At 38.9% G+C, this 20,024-nt stretch overlaps 1 protein-coding gene across 5 annotated transcripts in view; it reads left to right on the top strand.

Moving 5' to 3' along the window:
* SENP7 (SUMO specific peptidase 7) overlaps positions 1-20,024 on the top strand; it is an 80,619-nt gene that overhangs the window by 13,173 nt on the left and 47,422 nt on the right. For 3 of the 5 annotated variants that reach the window (XM_067546161.1, XM_067546162.1, XM_067546160.1), the window contains exons 4-6: positions 490-587; positions 10,188-10,385; positions 11,922-12,119. In XM_067546161.1, coding sequence (XP_067402262.1) covers positions 490-587; positions 10,188-10,385; positions 11,922-12,119 — 494 coding nt within the window. The remainder of the gene's footprint in view (positions 1-489; positions 588-10,187; positions 10,386-11,921; positions 12,120-20,024) is intronic. The other 2 variants (XM_067546163.1, XM_067546164.1) reach the window with 2 other exon arrangements.

The following is a 20,024-nucleotide window of genomic DNA, read 5'->3' as shown; positions in this document are numbered from 1 at the left end:
TCATATGCTGCAAAGAGCTGCAGGAGACACATTAAAGAGCCACTTGTGGCTTGAGAGTCACAGTCTGAGTATCACTGACTTAGATCAAATTAAGTCACTTGTTAAGGAAATTAAGATAGGCAGGTCCCTTACCGACTCTAAGAAACCCACTACACAAGCACATGTTTTGGGTGCTTTTTTCTTAAATAAAAGTTTGCAATCCGTTGTCCTGCACAAATATTCAAATTTCCTAAAGAGGGCAGGTTCCCTTCAAGGTCAGGTTGCTTGTATACATAGAGGTGCTGGAAATCATACTGGTTTCAATACATTATGTTCTTTGGGCAAACTGTCTTGATTTCTTTGCTGCTGGTCTTCTACTCTGCATATGCAGTTATGTTGTTTCATGCTCTGCCATTCTCCTCATTCTTCCACCTGTCCTTACCTCTTCCCATACATTAACCATCATTTAATTTTTAAAACTTCATTATTAGACCTTTCTTTAAATTTCAGTGGAAATTAAGGACAATAAATCAAGAGACTTCTCCAAATTGGAAAAGACAGAGAGACTTTGACAGACGCAGCTTCGTTGGCGAAGGATCAGCTTTTGGGTAAGATGTCTATAATGTGAAACGAGCTAGTTTTGATGTTAGTGTGTTACATGTTCTGAGTATTATATGCTTTTCTTGAAGACCGGGATCCTTAATTTCCACACAATTTTTCGAGTCATGCAAATACTACTTTCCTAACTGTATAGAAAGCCCAAATTGAAATTAATAGCTAGGAATGTGTTTCGGTAGTAATCCTATGGTATTATAAATTTACAAACAGATGACAAGCTTTACTTTGTTGTAAGATTTCACACAAGGTTGGGTGCAGAATCAAACTCTGAATACAAATCTACAGGTAATTAATTCAGGAAGTTCTGTGGCCTGTGTTAAGTAGGAGGTCAGACTAGATGATCACAGTGGTTCTTTCTGGCTTTATAATCTATGAATCTGTGCCAGTTAAATTCTTTGAGATCCTTAGATGAAGACTGTTAGTCTTTAGGTACAAATTATTATTTCAGCGCCTGTTGCTTTTGTGGGTTTTTTCCCCAAATTGGTTTCCAGATCACCTTTCAGAGATACACAACACTATGGGATCTCTGGCAGATCATAAGTAAATTGGTTTTGTCAGCTGTCAAAGAAAACAAAGCCAAACAACATGATTAGTAGTAAAGTACTGATAAGTTAGATACAAGCATGTTCTTAGACCTCTTAAGTGAGTGAATGAGGTGGCATGATATACTGAATCTTTATACTGATGACATTTTTCGTCAGTGGCAAATTTTGGTTTGCCTCAGAGGTTAATCATGCGATGCATAGAAAACATCTGTTCTGTAGCACCTGGATAATTATGTAGGTTAAAGAACATGTCTACCAAATCACATACAGAGAGAATAAGAGTATTTGACAGAACTAAATGTTAGTGTTTTTAGGCCTTGTCTACACTAGCACTTTTGCTGGCAAAACTTTTGTTGCTCAGGGGTGTAAGAAAACACCCTCTCGAGCAATGTAAGTTTAGCCGGCATAAGTGCTTGTGTAGCCGCGTTACGTCGATTGGGGGAGAGCTCTCCTGCTGACATAATAAAAACATCTAAATGACCGGCGGTAGCTTTGTTGATGGGAGAGCGTCTCCCACCAACATAGTGTTGTCCACACAAGTGCTTATGCCAACAAAAGTTATGTTGCTCACAGGAGTGTGTGTGTGTGTGTGTGCTCTCTCATACCTCTGTGCGACAAAAGTTTTGCCAGCATAAGTGCCCATGCAGACAAGGCCGTAGATTCAGTCTTGGTGATAGTAAAGTATTTTGATTTCATGTTAGGATTAAATCTGTATAATTTAAACCACTAGATAATTCTAGAGGGGTAGTCGTGTTAGTCTGTATACAGCAAAAACAACGAGAGTTCTACTTCTGCATCTGACTAAGTGAGCTGAGTCTAACGAAAGCTTATGCCTACAAAAATTAAATTTGTTAGTCTTTAAAGTGCCACAGAACTCTCGTTGTTTTTGCTAGATAATTCTAGTTGTTTCTAGTTAGGAAATTACCCTCATTCTGCAATTCACAATCTCATGGTTGGTATTTAGAATGAACTCATTTATGCAGTGGTTCCTTGGAAGGAAAAGGTTCTAGAAGTGCAAACTTTTGAAGAAGAAGCTACCTTTTAAGGAACAGCTTAATGTCAAAGGATGTCAATGATTCTGCATCTTGTACTCAATGTGTAAGTGACTACAAAGGTTTCTTGGATGATCAGTTAACCCTGCATTTATGTATTGAATGCTGCAAACTGTTGCAAGAAAGAGATATGCTTAGCAGAAATTCTTAACTTAAGTTTCCTGATTCTCCAAAGACATAACTGTGTGCTCTGGCTTTAATGTCCCGGAATGCATCCTTCTGTAATATTAGATAAAGGGAGCAACTGGCAGGCAATGAAGTTTTTCTATTCCACTCCATCCAACTTAAAAACTGCAGTTATTGGAACCCTTGTGTTGTAACTTAGTATTCCAGTGGCGACTACTTGCTTCTCTTGGTGATGCCAGATATCATTCTTGGCGTGTTGCAGTAGACCTTGAACTGGCCATTGTGATTTTGGGAAACTTAAAGAAAATACATACTTTTGGAATCCATTAAACAAATTTCTTTCACTTGATATTTAAGGTGGAGGTGCATGGTTAAATAACTTTTCCTAAAACTTATTGCACACACACTAGTAAAAAAGTGATTAGTAATACAGTGAGGCAGCAAATGTTCAGATGTTAACTTATACTTTTCCAGATTTTTTTTTTAAAAGCAACGTTTGTATAGAATATCGAGATGTTGAGAACAAAATTAATCAAGGGATGTGACAAGAAGAAATTATTTTATTGCATATTCAGCAGTGCTAGGAGGCTGGGCAATAAATGAGGAATTATTTATGAGCATAATTTTGACCTACTTGGTGGTATTGAAACCTGTTGTGAAGGTTCTTATAATTAAAATGTTAAAATAAATGGTATTTAGGAAGGATGAAGTGAGCAAAAAGGGGTAATGCCATTTTTGACATGAAGTGCTATTTCACTTCCATTTCCAAGTCACTGACAACAGGAACATAAATGAACTTGAATGGTTATGGATTGTTGTCCTAATGGATATAAAGAATAACACGGGGTACTGGTTGATGTCTGCTATAGACCATCAGATCACACCAGAGAACAGGATTGTCTCCTTAAGCACCTGTTAATAATGTGTAGGAGATTGAAATCCATCATGACAACATTTATTTCTGTCTGAGTGACACATGAGATCTCCAGCATGTTGACAGTACTAAAACCTCCATCGAATTTTTAAAAATGATAGAGATCGTTTCCGAACTCAACAAGTTGTTCCAACCCAGGGGAGTTCTGTATTAGACCTCATATTGACAGACAAAGGTATTGATCGCAGAACTAAAAATTGGTGGTTGCTTAATTATACAGGTGATTTATGATTTAATTATATTTGTTGTGTGCAAATAGAATAAATTCCAAGTAGTAGTATATATGTAGCTGGTTCTTTAAAGGACCAGTTTCATAAAGCTGATAACACTTATGGGCCAAGTCAGCTGGAGAAAGAGTTTAAATAGAAAGATGTAAATGTCAGTTGGGAACTGTTTAAGAACATTATGCTAGATGCCCAGAATGCCATAATGGAGGAAGAAGGCTATAGTGTTTTTAAAAACAGCGACAACAACAAAAACCAGCAACCTGGCTTGAAGGGGAGTTTGGTGGGACAGGTTCCCACCTGGTCAGCAGGGGTTAAAGAGCATCTCTGTGCTCAGTCAGCCCTGACCCAGCGCACCTGTGAGGCCTGTTGCACACAGCCCTGGTCTACACTTTCAGGGCGATTTGGCGGCAGTCGACGGGAGTTACGCAAGCTACGCAGAGTAGCTTGCGTAACTCCCGTCGACTACTGTGCTTCCTTTCTACGCAGTGTCTTTGCTGCATTGCGCCGATGGGAACTGCATTCCTGTCGATGCCGTGCTACGCCACTTGAGAGGGTAGTTTCACTGCATTGACTTCTGGATCAATTGAGCGGGTCTTCACTGACCGCTCAGTTGATTCAGATAGGTCGATCAGACGGCGGTGACTTTGCCGCCGTCAGTGTAGACATACCCACAGAGAAGGATGGCTCCTTTAAAAGAGAGGATCCAAGCCTTTATCAGCTTTATGAAATTGGTCCTGTAAAGAACCATCTCTCTCTCTCTCTCTGCACCTTGGACTTTATTCTGTTTGCACACGACAAATGCAATTAAATCCTGTGATGAAATAGCACAATTTATTATTACTGTCTGTGCTGTAATGTTCACTATACTATATATTTTTTTACCAAACTGATACAACTCTTTCAGAGGCAGCTATCAAGCTCTGGAACCAGACTTTACAGGCATCCAGTTAGCAGTACCTGCTCTGGAATACATAAGATGGGGGCTTTTATTGTTCAGGCTTTTGGTCCTTGTTTGCCTAGTTCTCCTTTCAGAGAAAATTTTGCGGAAATAACTGGATTTCTTGAAAAGGTGTGTGATGTTTTCCTGTTAGCCTGGCATTGTAAACATTTCATTGAAATATGTGTCAGGATTGGGTGAAGTAGTGACACAAAGACTTAACTCCTGCAATCGGTTACTGACAGTATACTGGAGCAGTGTTTATGTACTGTATGACAGATAACTAGGGGTTCATGCCCCAAATCCCACACTTAATAAGGGCAGGCTGGCAAAAACGGGACTGCAGCTACCCATAATTCAGTGTGCTTCGTGTTCGGTGGCCACAATTTTCAAGAAGTACTCAATGCCACCAATTCCCATTGTCTTCATGGGAACTGGAGCCATTGAAAGCTACAGGCACTGAACACCTCTGAAAATCAGGCCATAAAATGTCTATTACTATTAATGTATTTGGTTAAAAGCAACCTTTAACCTTAGGGCACTGGCATTTTTTCAGACTGCCGGCCAAATGAAGGTTTTGGAATGTCTCATTGCTAAGCCAGAGTTTTAATAGATGTTTTAGGTAGGCACATAAAACGCAATATGTTTATGAAATAAGGGTTGTGTTAAGGTTACTTTTTCAGTAGTAAGTGGTAATGAATGAGGGATCTGCAGCCTGTCCAAAGATTGAGCTGGTATGGCTGTGAGTTACTGAGATGAAAACTAGGTCATAAAATATAACTTCTCTAAGTTTCAGGTGTGTTTTGTCATTGTGGAACTTTCTAGTAGCCAAATAGAATTTACATAATAAAAAATATAAGTCTGTCATTGCTGCTTTATAACTAAATATCTATTGTTGTTTGGCAAAATAGTGGTGTTTTTCCATTCTCTGGATATCAATTTTGAGATGGTCTAGTTACAAACAACTCAGATAATGGAAAAGAGGATGCTGGGATAACCTCAGGGATACAAAAAATTCAGTCCTGATGTTATAACCATTAAAACATGTTGATTTACAACTAAATAGAGGCTTTACGTTAGACTGGGTACATTCTTTTGCTCTCTAGAAGGGTGCACTATAACTCTGTACATTTATTTAAGCAATTATATAGCTTACTATTTTCAGATTCTTATTGTGTATTTTTAGTATGTTAGAAAATGGTGAATGATGGGTGGAGTCATAAATATTCATAATCTGGGAACTGAGCCAGTCAGAGCTCAGGTAGGGAGAAACTATAAAATAGGATATGAGACTATCCAGGTGAGATCAGTGGACAATCCTGATGAGATACATGATGGTATCTCTTGGAGACAGAGGCCAGAGATGACCGTGCCAGTCTCTTTGCACCCAGCAGCACAGCCCCAGCGTCCCCCCACAGGATCAAGCCCTTAATACAGTACATGACCCCCATTGTGCCATATTTGTAAATTCTTGACCTCAAAAGTGAGGTGTCTTTCTCCTGATTCTTTCTTTATGTAGAAAAGCTGCCTTTAACTAAAATTTTTGATAGAGGTTCATGATTCAGCATGCTTTTTTTAATATATGAAGAGATAAGTGTAAGCCTTAACATATTTTGTAATAAAATCAGATTTCATTTTAAAAGGGTTTATCCTTAAAAAGAAAACAATGTAAATAACAATAATAACTTTAAATTATCAGGGTCCACTTCTGCAGCTGCTCTGCCTCTAGGAGGAAATCCCATTTAGATATTGCATGTTTCACACTTTACATTCAGGGTGATTTGAAATTGTAGGAGGGGGTAGAAGACACCCCTCTTCATCTGCCTATGCTCCTCTTTTTTTAGACCTCAATAGAAGAGCATAGATCTCTCCACTTCAGACCCCTGCTAACAGACCTAAAATAGGTCATGTAAGGAGAAATCTCTTTTCACCGAAGGTAAAAAAATTGTACAAGTTATTTAATGCATGTTAACTGTACAAGGACAATGTCAAGGGATGTTTCATTAATTAAAAAAAATTATTTACAGTTTAATGAGCCCTTGGAAACAACTTTGAAATCTGTTCACCAGGTTTTTTTTTACATTCACATACATGCATCATTTTAAGCTTGCTCATGACTGATAGATTGCTGGCATGTGTTTAATTTAAATATTTATTTATTTATTTTAAAAGTATTTTAGAATTTTGGGGAAAGGAGACATGCCTAAAGATTGATGCAACCTTTGCAAATGGACAGAATAAAAATACTAAATTGGGGTTCTACCATGGTGAGTTTCTTTGACATGCTAAACCAGACTTAATATGAATGGTTCAAGGGAAGCCCAGGGGGAGAAAACAAAAAAGCTAGAATAGCTGATCTCATGAAGACTTGACTGAAGAACAAGTATTTTTGCTGCCATCCTCTCAAGATTAGCCTCTTTGTACAACCAAGCTTAATTGTCATCCATTTAAAAAAAAAAAAAAAAAGTATAGTTTCATCTATTCATGACAAATCATATAGCAAATATATCATTAAAGTGGCTTAAGTGAAGGTACTGTTTTGCATTCCTTGCTGCAGAACCAGTGCAGTATAAAAGAGACTTCAGTCTCTTCTAGCAAGCAAATGCTGCACATAAGAATGGCCACACTGGGTCACACCAATGGTCCATCTAGCTCAGTATCCTGTCTTCTGACAGCAGCCAATGCCAGGTGCTTCAGAAGGAGTGAACAGAACAGGCAATTATCAAGTGATCCATCCCGTCGCCCATTCCCAGCTTCTGGCAGACAGAGCTAAGGACACTCAGCATGGTGTTGAATCCCTGGCGCTCCTGGCGAATAGCCATTGATGGACCTATCCTCAATGAACTTATCTAGTTCTTTTTTGAACCCTATTATGGTCTTGGCCTTCACAACATCCCGTGGCAAAGAGTTCCACAGATTGACTGTGCATTGTATGAAGAAGTACTTCCTTTGGTTTGTGTTAAATCTGCTGACTATTAATTTAATTAGGTGGTCTCTAGTTCTTGTCTTATGTGAACGAGTAAATAACATTTCCTTATTCACTTTCTCCACACCAGTCAAAATTTTATAGATCTCTATCATATCCCCCCTTAGTCCTCTCTTTTCCAAGCTGAAAAGTCTGACTCTTTTATTAATCTCTCCACATATGGAAGTTTTTACATACTCCTAATCAATTTAGTTGCCCTTTTCTGTACTCTTTCCAATTCCAATATATATTTTGTGAGACAAGGTAACCAGATCTGCACACAGTATTCAAGATGTGGGCATATCATAATTTATAAAGTGGCAGTATGATATTTTCTGTCTTATTATCTATTCCTTTCCTAATGATTTCCAACATTGTTAGCTTTTCTGACTGCTGCAGCACATTGAGTGGATGTTTTCAAAGAACTATCCACAATGATGCCAAGATCTTTCTTGAGTGGTGACAGCTAACTTAGACCCCATCATTTTATATGAATAGTTGCGATTGTTTTCCAATGCGCTTTATTTTGCCGTTATCAACCTTGAATTTCATCTCCCATTTTGTTGCCTAGTCCCCCAGTTTTGAGAGATTCCTATGTAACTTTGCAGTCTGCTTTGGATTGAACTATTTTGAGTAATTTTGTATCATCTGTAAATTTTGCCACCTCACTGTTTACAGCTTTTTCCAGATCATTTATGAATATGTTAAACAGTATTGGTCCAAGTATAGACTCCTGGGGAACGCCACTATTTACTCCTCTCTATTGTGAAAACTGACCATTTATTCCTATTGTTTATTTCTTATCTTTTAATCAGTTATTTATCTATGAGAGGGACCTTGTCAAAAGCTTTCTGAAAGTCCAAGTACACTATATCCACTGGATCACCCATGTCCACATGCTTGTTGACCCCCTCAAAGAATTATAGTAGATTGGTGAGGCATGATTTCCCTTTACAAAAGCTATGTTGACTCTTCTCCATCAAATCATGTTCATCTATGTGTCTGATAATTCTTTTTTTACTGTAGTTTCAACCAATTTGCCTTTGGAGCCTTTTTAAAAATTGGCGTTACATTAGCTATCCTCCGGTTATCTGGTACAGAAGCTGATTTAAATTGATAGGTTACAAACCACAGTGAGTAGTTCTGGAATTTCCTATTTGAGTTCCTTCAGAATAGAGGCCTGTGTGGGACTGTTGTAGAGCCCTTCAGCGTGACTGGGATACCACAGGTCCCATAAGACTCTTTGCCATAATAGGATGAACAGGTGGGAGGAGGATTCACAAGCAGTTCCCCACGTACTAGTATAGAGCCCGGCAGTGGAACTGGGATCTCACGGATCCTGGAGGACCCACTGCTGTAAAAGCAGGAGAGGGTGGGAGTGGGATTCAGAAAGAGTCTAGCTACTTCAGAACTCTTGGATGAATACTACCTGGTCCTGGTGACTTATTACTGTTTAATTTATCAATTTTTTCCAAAATCTCTTCTAATGACACCTCAATCTGGGACAGTTCCTCAGATTTACCACCTAAAAAGAATGGCTCAGGTGTGGGAATCTCCCTCACATCCTCGGCAGTGAAGACTGATGCAAAGAATTCATTTAGTTTCTCCCCAATGGCCTTGTCTTCCTTGAGTGCTGCTTCAGCACCTTTGTCCAATGACTGATTGTTTAGCAGGTGTCCTGATTCTGTTATACTGTTACTGTTAAGTTACTGTTGTTTTTTTGAGTCTTTGGCTAGTTGCTCTTCAAATTATTTTTTGGCCTGCCTAGTTATACTTTTACACTTGACTTGCTAGAGTTTATGCTCCTTTCCATTTTCCTCAATAGGATTATATTTCCAATTTTTAAAAGATGCCTTATTGCCTCTAACCACTTGTTTTACTTTGTTGTTTAGCCATGGTGGCACTTTTTTGGTTCTCTTGCTATGTTTTTTGATTTGGGGTATACGTTTAATTTGAGCCTGTACTATGGTATTTTAAAAAAGTTTTCGTGCAACTTGCAGGCATTTCACTTTTGGGACTGTATCTTTTAATTTCTGTTTAACTAGCTTCCTCATTTTTGTATAGTCCCCCTTTCTGAAATTAAATGATACTATGGTGGGCCAGCTGCTCCAAGAAAGTCATTTATGGTGTCAAGAAACTTTCTCATGTAGCAGAATTCATACAAGCAGCTTTAATAGTCATTTGAACTGAGCTTGTAATTTATAATTACATATAATTTCTCAAACATAGTTGACCAGAAACTTTTAATATTGGGACATAAAAATCAAGGTGATAGCCAAATATTTTGTCAGACTATGATGGCAGCATAACTTTCTAGCAAAATCACATTTTGAGTCAGTGCATAAGTCACTAAATGCTTTATTGTCCTAAAGTGTTGCCCAAATATGACTCCCTGTTTTCACCCTTTGGTACATTCTGCCTTGAAGATGCCCGTATCTACAGTTTTAGTGCAGTCTGAGGCTTTAGTAGCACCAGTTCTGTGAACTTTAATAGAGGTGATACAGCATGTGTGGAGATTTTGCGGCGCTGAACATTTACCCCTGTATACTCACATGTTTTTGGGCTAGTCCCTGATGCCAGAATGCAAAATCCTGAAAGGGATCCTGTGACCCAAGAGAATCAGTCTTAACTCCCCATCTGTACAAAGAGCAGCTCTGCAAGTCATCAGCTTATCTCTAGCCAAGATGAAGTGTTATTGCAGAAACTACAAAGTCCTTAAAGAAACTTTGTTGAATTCATGTACCTTCTCTAGACTTCAGCACCATATTTATCATGTATTATTGTATTATTATCATGTATGGCAGGCAACCCAAAGTTATGTTGACGAATGTCCTGAAGACAGAGATAGGAAGAAAATACACACAGAGCCATCCTATAACTGATGCTAATTTATCTGATGTTGACAAGTTGCAATCAGATCGACCACCTTCATCATCCGTTGCCAGCCTAGAGATATTGCAAATATTAAATCCTCCTCTCCAAAGCCTTTTTATATCCAAAAGGTATGTTGTTCAATACTGATTAAGTCTTAACATCCTGGACCTTTGCTTCATGTCACTAAAAATTATAATTTGCTTGCAATTGTTTTTTATGAAAAAGTATTCCTTGTTACTTTGTAGATGTTTCCTGTTGTTTTGATCCCAAGCCTTATTCTTGTGACTGTCACTTTGGATCATATAATTTGAGTTCCTGTGCCAACGACAGTCTTGTAGGATTTCTGATAAGTTGGTGTCTAACTGGTCCTGTCTTGATTAATTCTGGTTCAGCCTTTTGGACTCTCGGAGCTGGGTGTTTTTCAACACCCCTGTGAAAAGAAAACATGTTCACATCTAACTGCCTCCCTAGAAAAATAAATCTACAATTCTTTCCTTTTCTGGCTGTTCTTTTGGATCTGATTCTGATTCTCTTCCAAGTCATGCTTCTCATCGCCGACCACCTGTGCATCAACTCTGGCAACTTGTCAGCTGGTCTGCAAACACCAAAGCTCCCTTGAAAGGACTTTGTACCTCTCATTTGAACAGGAATGGAAACAGACATCAGATGTCACAACATGCTATGTTGGAAAGTGACCCATGTGGATCAATCCACAGAGAGAGAAGACAAATGGAAGTATGTGCAGGGAATAACCAGGAGGCAGCATCATTCATACCAGAAGCAGAAGAGGCTGAGGCTACACATCATCATCTGAAAGAAATCACAATGGGAACTGCAGACCATAAGCTTCAGATTTCGAGGAAAGTGGGAAGAGAGCCATTAGCAACACAAGACAGCAAATTGACTGTGCTCACATACTTTGTGGCAGTCTTGTACATTTTTTGAACCACTGATAAAATGTATGTTAGCATCTCTTGTTGTTTTTGATTGACTTAATTTTGGTGCTCATCTCTTCTGACACATGCAGATGTTCTTCTCAGCCTCAGAATCACCTGATATGACTGAGTGATGCTTGGGATTTATGACAAAGAGCCCGAATTAATTACCAAATTTTTGTTGCTTGCTTTACATGTATACTGTTTGCCAGCTGGTGGCTAGAGGTGTGAGTGAATCAGAATGATTGTCAGTAAGATTTGTTTTATTGGAGACTTCCTGTTCATAGGAGAATTTTTAAAATCATGCTGTAATTCTATCAGTGTTGAGATTTTGCATGGGAGTTATTCTGAGATAAATGTTGGCTGAACAGAGAATGATAAATCCTCAGATGAGATCTCAAAGGCAGTTTAAATGCAACAATATGTTAATATACTGTAGCTGAGCTAAAGTTACGTTGTTTTCCTCCCTGTCCCTTTTTGACTACCCAACTTCCTTCATGTGGTCTGTTGTCATTGTTCTTAGTGTTAGCTGCCTGACTTAGATTGTAAGCTTCTTGGTGGAAAGATCTTGTCTTGTGTCTGCAAAGGACCATAAACAAAGTAGTACTTTGTTAGTAGTAATGATAGTGGCTTGGTAACACCGAAAACTAAGTTACATGAATTCAACCAAAAGTTTCTTTATCTAGGTTTCAGTGCAGCATTTATCATTTATTGTTATATGTATGGCAGGCAACCCAAAGTTATTTTGAAGAATGTCCTGAGGACGAAAACTGGAAGAAAATACATAAAGCGCCAGCTTATAACTGATGCTAATTTATCTGATGCTGACAAGTTGCTATCAGGTCAACCACCCTCGTCATCTGTTGCCAATCTGCAGACATGTAACATATTAAGTCTTCCTCGCCAAAGCCCTTTTATATCTAAAAGGTATGTTGTTCAGTATTGATTTTGCTAGCCTTGTTCTCTCTGAAATAACATAACTTGACATGAAAAAGATAACTTCTTTGAAACTGTTTTTATGAGAATCTGCCTTGAAGCAATAGTTGAATTTCCTGAGTGCAAACTAACTTACTGTCAACAACCCATCGTTTTAACATTACATTATTCTGATTCTTGCTATATCTGATATTACTTGGTCACTTTTTTTTGATAAAAGAACTTAGATTTAAGATAGATCAATGTTTGATCTGTAGGTATGATTACAAGGTTCTAATATAACTTTGTTGGTTTGAAATTATGCCCCAAACTAATCAAAATGTCACTTTTCTGTTGCTGTGATATTTGCTAGCTTGGTTCCAGTTTTTCTTTCACGTTTCCTCAAAGTTCTTTTATGTGCTAGCTCTGTTCTTCTTCCTAAATCCACAACCCCACCACCAGTGTGCAGCAATCTAAAGGCTGCCTTTCTCATTGCTTTAGCTCTCTATTTGTCCTATTTCCATGTTTACATAGACTTCAGTACAACAGAAATGCTTTATGTGTAGAATTAGCTGTAGAAATGAAGCTGACAAGGGTTACACAATGTAAATTTCATTCTGAATTTGCAAAGTGAACTATTCAGTTTCTCCCTCTTTTAGGCTAGTCCCTCCATTTAAAAGAAAAACAGCATCAAGAACAAAGGGAAAAAAGAGAAGGGGGGGAAAAATGAAATAAAGGTTATGTCTACACAGCAGCTGGTGTGTGTGTGTGCGATTCCCAGCTTAGATAGACATAGACGCACTAGCTCTGCTCAAGTTAGCATCTGAAAATAGCAGCGTGGCGATGGCAGCTCAGACTAGCCACCAGAGTAAAATCTTACCTGATCCCCAGCGTATGTATTTGGATTGCTAGGCCAAGCTGCCACCAATGCCACCACAGTTACACTGCTATTTTTAGGCAGTAGCTCAAACAGGACTAGTGCGTGTCTGTCTACCTGTGCTGAAGGGAGGATTGATATAGGGGAGAAGTGACAACTAATTTTAAACCAGACTTAAAAATTCCATCAAAAATCTACATCATGTTCATCATCTTGGTATGTAAGTGCCTTAGGATTTCTAAAATTTACATCCAGAAGGATTAGTCTTTCTTCCTTTGAATCCCTGTAGGTATTTAAAAAAAAAAGTATTTAGGGAAGGCTAAGATGAAAATATGGGACTTACACGCCTGGAAATGGGCCTACTTATTCTCTTGGTACTTAATGATGCAAACATGACTGTTTTGCAAGTTAGCATGCAGTATAAATGCTTGATATGAGTTTACAGGATATATGTAATGGTATTAGGCAGAGTGAATCTCATTTTTCCTTTATGGAGGCACTTTTTTTTTTTTCCCCACTTTTTTTTTCGAGGAACATTCTGAAATTCACACTCAGATGAGGTTTGGCAAACTAGTATTTGGCTCTGAATCCCCTATGCTGCTACTTAACCCAGGATGGGACTAAAGAAAAATCAGGGTGTGTTGGATATTAACCACATAGTTTGAAGGTGACATACCTGGCCATGTAAATCTACTCATGTATGTTTTACCCACTGTATCTTTAGGGATTGTGACACAGAATGGAAATTGTGGGATTCGCATTCTGCTGTGATTGGATATAATTTTGGAATGACAGTTACGTGTATTCATAGAAAGCAGACTATATCTGAAATTGTGTAGATAGTTCCTTGTATTTATACCTGAGAGAGAACAGGTATATTGCCCACGCACACTATTCCAGATGTATACACTATTAATTAATACCCACAAATTAATATCTAAGCGGCAGCTGCCGTATAGGTTTCACTTTAAGCAGTATGTTAGAAAAGGCAGTACAGACTTTTCAGTTTTGAAACTGCTGATTGCTTCTTTGCACTATGTAACCTGTTTTTATAAGTGTTACAGTTCACGGTGCAGGCAAGGGCAACTGCAGGCAACATAATTCCTTGCCTACACTGTGAATTCCCCAGCAAATTAGACTGACTAAGCAGGCTTGCTTTGCCTTCTCTTGAGAGATTAACAACAATATAGTTGCCCATACATATAAGTTACCACACAGTTTTTCCTAAGCAAACACGTTTATTCTGAAGGTGAAAGCATTACAGAGAAAAAGTATTAAAATAATACAAGAACCTGCACACATTCTAATAAGGATACCAGAGATCACCCCAACTCTGGTCTCAGACCCCACCAAGGGGATTTTCTGTGTTCACAAGTTCATAATAGCTGTTAGATCAGAATAAGCATACCCATGAAAAGATTAGTCCCTCCTTTATAGGGCCTGATCTTTGATCTCAAAATAGGTAATTTGTAGAAAAAGGGTTTCTCCTTAGGACATAGTTCAAAAGTCTAGGTGGATACTTTCATAACCAGCAGAGTTACATTGGCATACACCTCCCTCTAGAGATTTTCTGGGGAACCCACTGAACTTTAAAAGTTTATATTGTTTCAAACAGCCCTCTGGAGCTCTCAGAACATTTCCCAGGATTTACATTTAATCATGTCTCCTCCCTACAGATGTTACATACAGTCCCACAATAATACATCAAATTTGCCTTTTTAATAGAATGAACTCCTAAGATACTTAAAACTTAATTCAATAAGGTTTGCCTAGGAGATTGCAGGAAATTGACTATCTGTCACAATAAGCATAATCAGTTGCGTGCTTCATGAAGACCATGCAGAGTGACAGGTGAAAGTGCATTAAACTGAGATGAGAGAAGTTCAGAAGAGGGAGCCCAAAGGTTTTAGATGGGAATGGAGATAGCTGTATGTTAAAAATTAGTTTATTCAAGCTAAGCGTGAACATGTTTTTTCCCATATCTTCTCCAGTCAGTTTCAGTGAATAAGTCAGTGTTTCAGAAACTGGTTCTTTCAGCTTGTTTTGTAGCAGGGTTTCTTTGTCACTTGAGGAATTAATTTCCCGTGTTTATTTTGTAATAATCTTATCTGACCTCATTAAGTAAAAATGTCAGACCTGTTTGATAATGTGTGTTAATGGGAGAAACCAATTTTCAGGAGTCAAATGTTACTTTTAATGGTGATGAGCAAGTGCTGATAAGACCGCTTACGAACCTGGAAAATCTGTCTAAAATGTGTGGTGTAAAAGTAGTAATGCTGAAATATCTTATTAGTGACTAGAACGGACTGTTCTAGAAAAAGACTGTTTGATTCTAGTCTCCTGTCTCTACTTAGTAGTTCTGTACAGGATACCATTGGGACCTGATTTTCATTTACACAAAGGCCCATTTACACAGCTCTGGCAGAGTAATGAGGCCTTTATAGTGGGTTCAAATACATGTACATCCCCATGAAGGTCCCTTGACATAACCAGAGCAGTGAATAAGGGCCTCAGTCTAAAAGAGAATCATGCCTTTGATGTAGAAAAAGTATCCAGTTTTGTACTGTGGACAGAATGGGGCAATACATAAATATATATTTTGATTTATAATAATAATAATACATGTTGGAGGCCTTAGCTGGGCTTCTCCATTCTTGCACCTCCACCGGTTATTTATGCTTGCGATTTAATTTATTTGAACGTGTAAATAACTAATTTGTGGGTACACTCAGGTATATACTTGTCCAAGTGACTTAATATTGTGGGCATCGAAATTGATACTGCCTTCTGAAAATCAGGCTCCAATGTCTGCAGTAGAGAAGCATTACTTTTTTAGTGGCAGGAATTTTAATCCACTATGGGTAGAAAGGCCAGAGATGTCCACTGCTGGTGGTGATAGAAGCTGATTCTGTACCTTATGAGAAGTTAATGGGATTTCTCATGTGAGTAATGAGGCAGGCTCAGACCCCACTTGATTAAAAATGCATCAGTACTTCTCAAAGGATTGGTGTTAGAGAATTGCTGTGTAGCACTCACTTAATGGGGGAAAAAAAGCAGAAACCAAAGTACTTGTATTAAATCATTCCTTACTTTCTGAATACACATTTTTTCCCCATACTGATAGTGTATAAATAACTTTTTGGCTTAAGCCATTCATCCTGCACAGGTATCGAGGTGCAAGGCTGTGGAGAATTAAGCCCCGTGTAATGTAGTGGCTCTGGTGCTCTGAATAGTGCTGCTTTTCATTCCAGTTTAAACATGTAATTTAAAAGGCAACTTGTTGTCAATTTGTATATACAGGATACTGCATAGGTAAGGTTAAGATTCTGTCACAGGTATTTTAGTAAAAGTTAGGGACCAGTCGTGGGCAATAAAGAAAATTTCATGAAAGCCCGCAACCAGACCCTGACTTTCACTAAAAATATTCTGGGGGACGGAGAGAGACAGACACACACACATGGGGGGGAAGGGGGGAGAAAGGGGGCTGACCCAACCTAAATCAGCCACTGCTCTGGTGGGCTGGGCCCATTTCTTCGGGGATCTGGGGGGCTGGCTGCCCATCAGCTGTTCTGCAGCCCTGAGTCTGACAGGTGCTCCAGCCCTGCCCCAGAAGAAGTCCCGGAGGTCCTGGATTCCGTGACTGAATCGTATCCTTAAGCATAGGTAGCTGAATTGTGTGCATGCATTATAGGGGGAGCTGGGAGCAACCCTTGTATTTGTTTCATAGTACTATCTATGATAAAATATTCTTCCAACCCATTTTTGAGATGCTGTAACACCTCTACAGTTTGTAGCAGCCCTTTGAAATAGGGAGTAGGGAGAGAGCTTGGGGAAAGAGGTGCCTTTTTCTTTGTCCCATAATATTGCATTCAGGTTTGGCTGAGAAGTAAACATTTGAAAATCATCGTTTCCCTTCTCTTGCATTATCAGCCTACCAGAATAATTGAACGTGAAAATTCTGATCTAAGCCGTGCCGCTGCTGCTGCAGTAGTTCACTCTGCACTGGGAGCCCTATGAGTGGACAGTCTCTCTGTGAAGGAGGATGAGGGAATGAGGCTGAGCACCCCACTATAACCCCCATGCCCAAAATCAGCTGGCTCCAGTGGCCCATTACCATGTGAAGAGGATATCGCATAGTGACGAGCAAACCTAGAGTGGCTTCTTATGTAATCAGAACTCATCAGTGTGTGGGTGAAGCCTTATTCAGAGTTCTATCTCCTATTTTAGATGTGTGGTGACTATGCATGAATTTAACAAGAAAATTGTTATAAATTTGAATACAAAATGCCCCCATTCTTTTATGCATGTTCATTTGCATTCACTTGACTATACTGTATTTTTAATTTGATTTTTCTTACTTGACCGATCCGCTCCCCACAATGGATGGTCTTCTTTTTCATTCAGGTTGTCACCTTGAATCTTACTTCAGAAGCATCTTATCGATATGAAAGATGCATCTCAGAATTTTTATAAGAAAGTAAGAATGGCCATGCTGGGTCAGAGCAATGGTCCATCTAGCCCAGTATCCTGTCTTCCGACAACGGCCAATGCCAGGTGCTTCAGAGGGAATGAATAGAACAGGTAATCATAAAATGCTCCATCCTTTCAGCCATTCCCAGCCTCTGGCAAACAGCAATCCCTGTCTGTCCTGGCTAATAGCCATTGATGGACCTATCCTCCATGAACTTATCTAGTCCTCTTTTGAACCCCTTTTAGTCTTGGCCTTCACAACATCCTCTGGCAAGGAGTTCCACAAGTTGACTGTGCATTGTGTAAACTAATACTTGGTTATTTTATTTTAAACCTGCTGCCTATTATTTCATTTGGTGACCCTGTAGTTTTTATGTTATGAGAAGGAGTAAATAAGGAAGTGTTATTTACTCTCTCCACACCAGTCATGATTTTATAGACTTCTATCATATCCCCCCTTGGTGATCTCTCTTCCATTCTGAAAAGTCCGAGGCTTATTAATCTCTTCTCATATGGAAGCTTTTCCATACTCCTAATCATTTTAGTTGCCCTTTTCTGTACCTTTTCCAATTCCAATATATCTTTTTTGAGATGGGTTGGCCAGATCTGCACACAGTATTCAAGATGTGGCATACCATGGGTTTATAAAGAGGCAATTTGATATTTTCTGTCTTATCTTTCCCTTTCCTAATAGTTCCCAACATTCTCTTAGCTTTTTTGACTGCTGCTGCATATTGAGTGGATGTCTTCAGAGGACTATCCACAATGCCTCAAGGATCTCTTTCTTGAGTGGTAACCGCTAATTTAAACCCCTTCATTTTATATGTATAGTTGGGATTGTTTTCCAAAGTGTAGTACTTTGCGTTTATCATCACTGAATTTAATCTGCCATTTTGTTGCCAGGTCACCCAGTTTGTGAAATCTCTTGTAACTCTTCGCAGTCTGCTTTGGACTTAACTATCTTGAGTAGTTTTGTATCATTGGCAAATTTTGCCGTCTCACTGTTTACTGTGTTTCCCAGATCATTTATGAATATGTTGAACAGTACTGATCCCAGTACAGATCCTTGGGGGACACAACTGTTTACCCTCTTCATTGTGAAAACTGACCACTTATTCCTACCCTTTTTTTTCCTGTCTTTTAACCAGTTACTGATCCAGGAGAGGATCTTCCCTCTTATCCCTTGACTGCTTACTTTGCTTAAGAGCCTTTGGTGAGGAACCTTGTCAAAGGCTTTCTGAAAATCTAAGTACACTATGTTCACTAGATCACCCATGTCCGCATGCTTGTTGACCCCCTCAAAGAATTTTAGTGGTGAGGCATGATTTCTCAGAAGCCATGTTGACTCTTTCCCAACAAATTGTATTCATCTACATGTCTGATAATTCTGTTCTTTACTATGGTTTCAACCAATTTGCCTGGTACTGAAGTTAGGCTTAGCAGTTTGTAATTGCTGGGATCGCCTCTGGAGCCTTTTTTTTTTTTTTTTTTTTTTTTTTTTTAAAACAAAAAAAAAATTGTTGTCACTTTGGCTATCATCCAGTCATCTGGTACAGAAGCTGATTTAAACATTTACAGTTAGTAGTTCTGCTATTTCACATTTGAGTTCCTATCTTGGGTGGATACCATCTGGTCCTGGTGACTTGTTACTGTTTAATTTATCAGTTTGTTCCAAAACCATCTCCTATGACACCTCAATCTGGGACAGTTTCTTAGATTTGTCACCTAAAAACCATGGCTCAGGTTTGGATATCTCCCTCAGATCCTTAGCTGTGGAAACAGATGCAAAAAATTCATTTAATTTCTCCTCAATAACCTTATCTTCCTTGGGTGCTCTTTTAGCTTCTTGATGGGCCAGTGGTCCCACTGGTTGCTTAGCAGGCTTCTTGCTTCTAATGTACTTTAAAAAAAAATGTTGCTGTTACTTTGTGGGTCTTTTGCTGGCAGTTGTTCAAATTCCTTTTTTTGGTCTTCCTAATTATATTTTTACATTTCACTTGCCAGAGTTTATATTTTCTATTTTCCTCAATATAATTTAACTTCCATTACCTCTTTTACTTCGTTGTTAACTGCGGTGGCACTTTTTTGGTCCTCTTACTATGTTTTTTTGATTTGGGATATACATTTCAAGTGACCCTCTATTATGGTGTGTTGCCTGTCAGCTCTGTGTTCTTGGGGAACCAGGGCACAAAACCCCTACTCTCTCTGGCTCACCTGAATCCTCCCCCAGCTTCTGCTTCAACCAGAAACCAAAAGCAATGAAAAGGCAGTGGGGGAGACACCTCCAAACAAGGGTGATAGGATTAAGGCAACTCCCCTAACCTCAACTACATCGAAGATGTAAAAAGGAAGCATCTCAATTAGCACATCAAATGGAGAACAGAAGCCTCATCTACATTGAAGATGGAACAAGAATTAGCATAGCGTATGGAGAACCAACCTCCAAAGCAGGAACCGCACTGAACTCTGGGATTGGCAAAGCAGGAATGCACTGCATGATGGGAGATCTCTACTCCTGATGTAAATGAACCCACACCTGCACACACCCAGCTCTGCAGTTATCAGACCAT

Source organism: Emydura macquarii, unplaced genomic scaffold (genome assembly GCF_026122565.2).
Source record: "Emydura macquarii macquarii isolate MOO-44397 ecotype Brisbane River unplaced genomic scaffold, CSIRO-AGI_Emac_v2 contig_1119, whole genome shotgun sequence".
In the NCBI taxonomy this organism is placed as follows: Eukaryota; Metazoa; Chordata; order Testudines; family Chelidae; genus Emydura; species Emydura macquarii.
The sequence above is the reverse complement of the archived record's forward strand: the minus strand, read 5'-3'. Positions and strand labels throughout refer to the sequence as shown.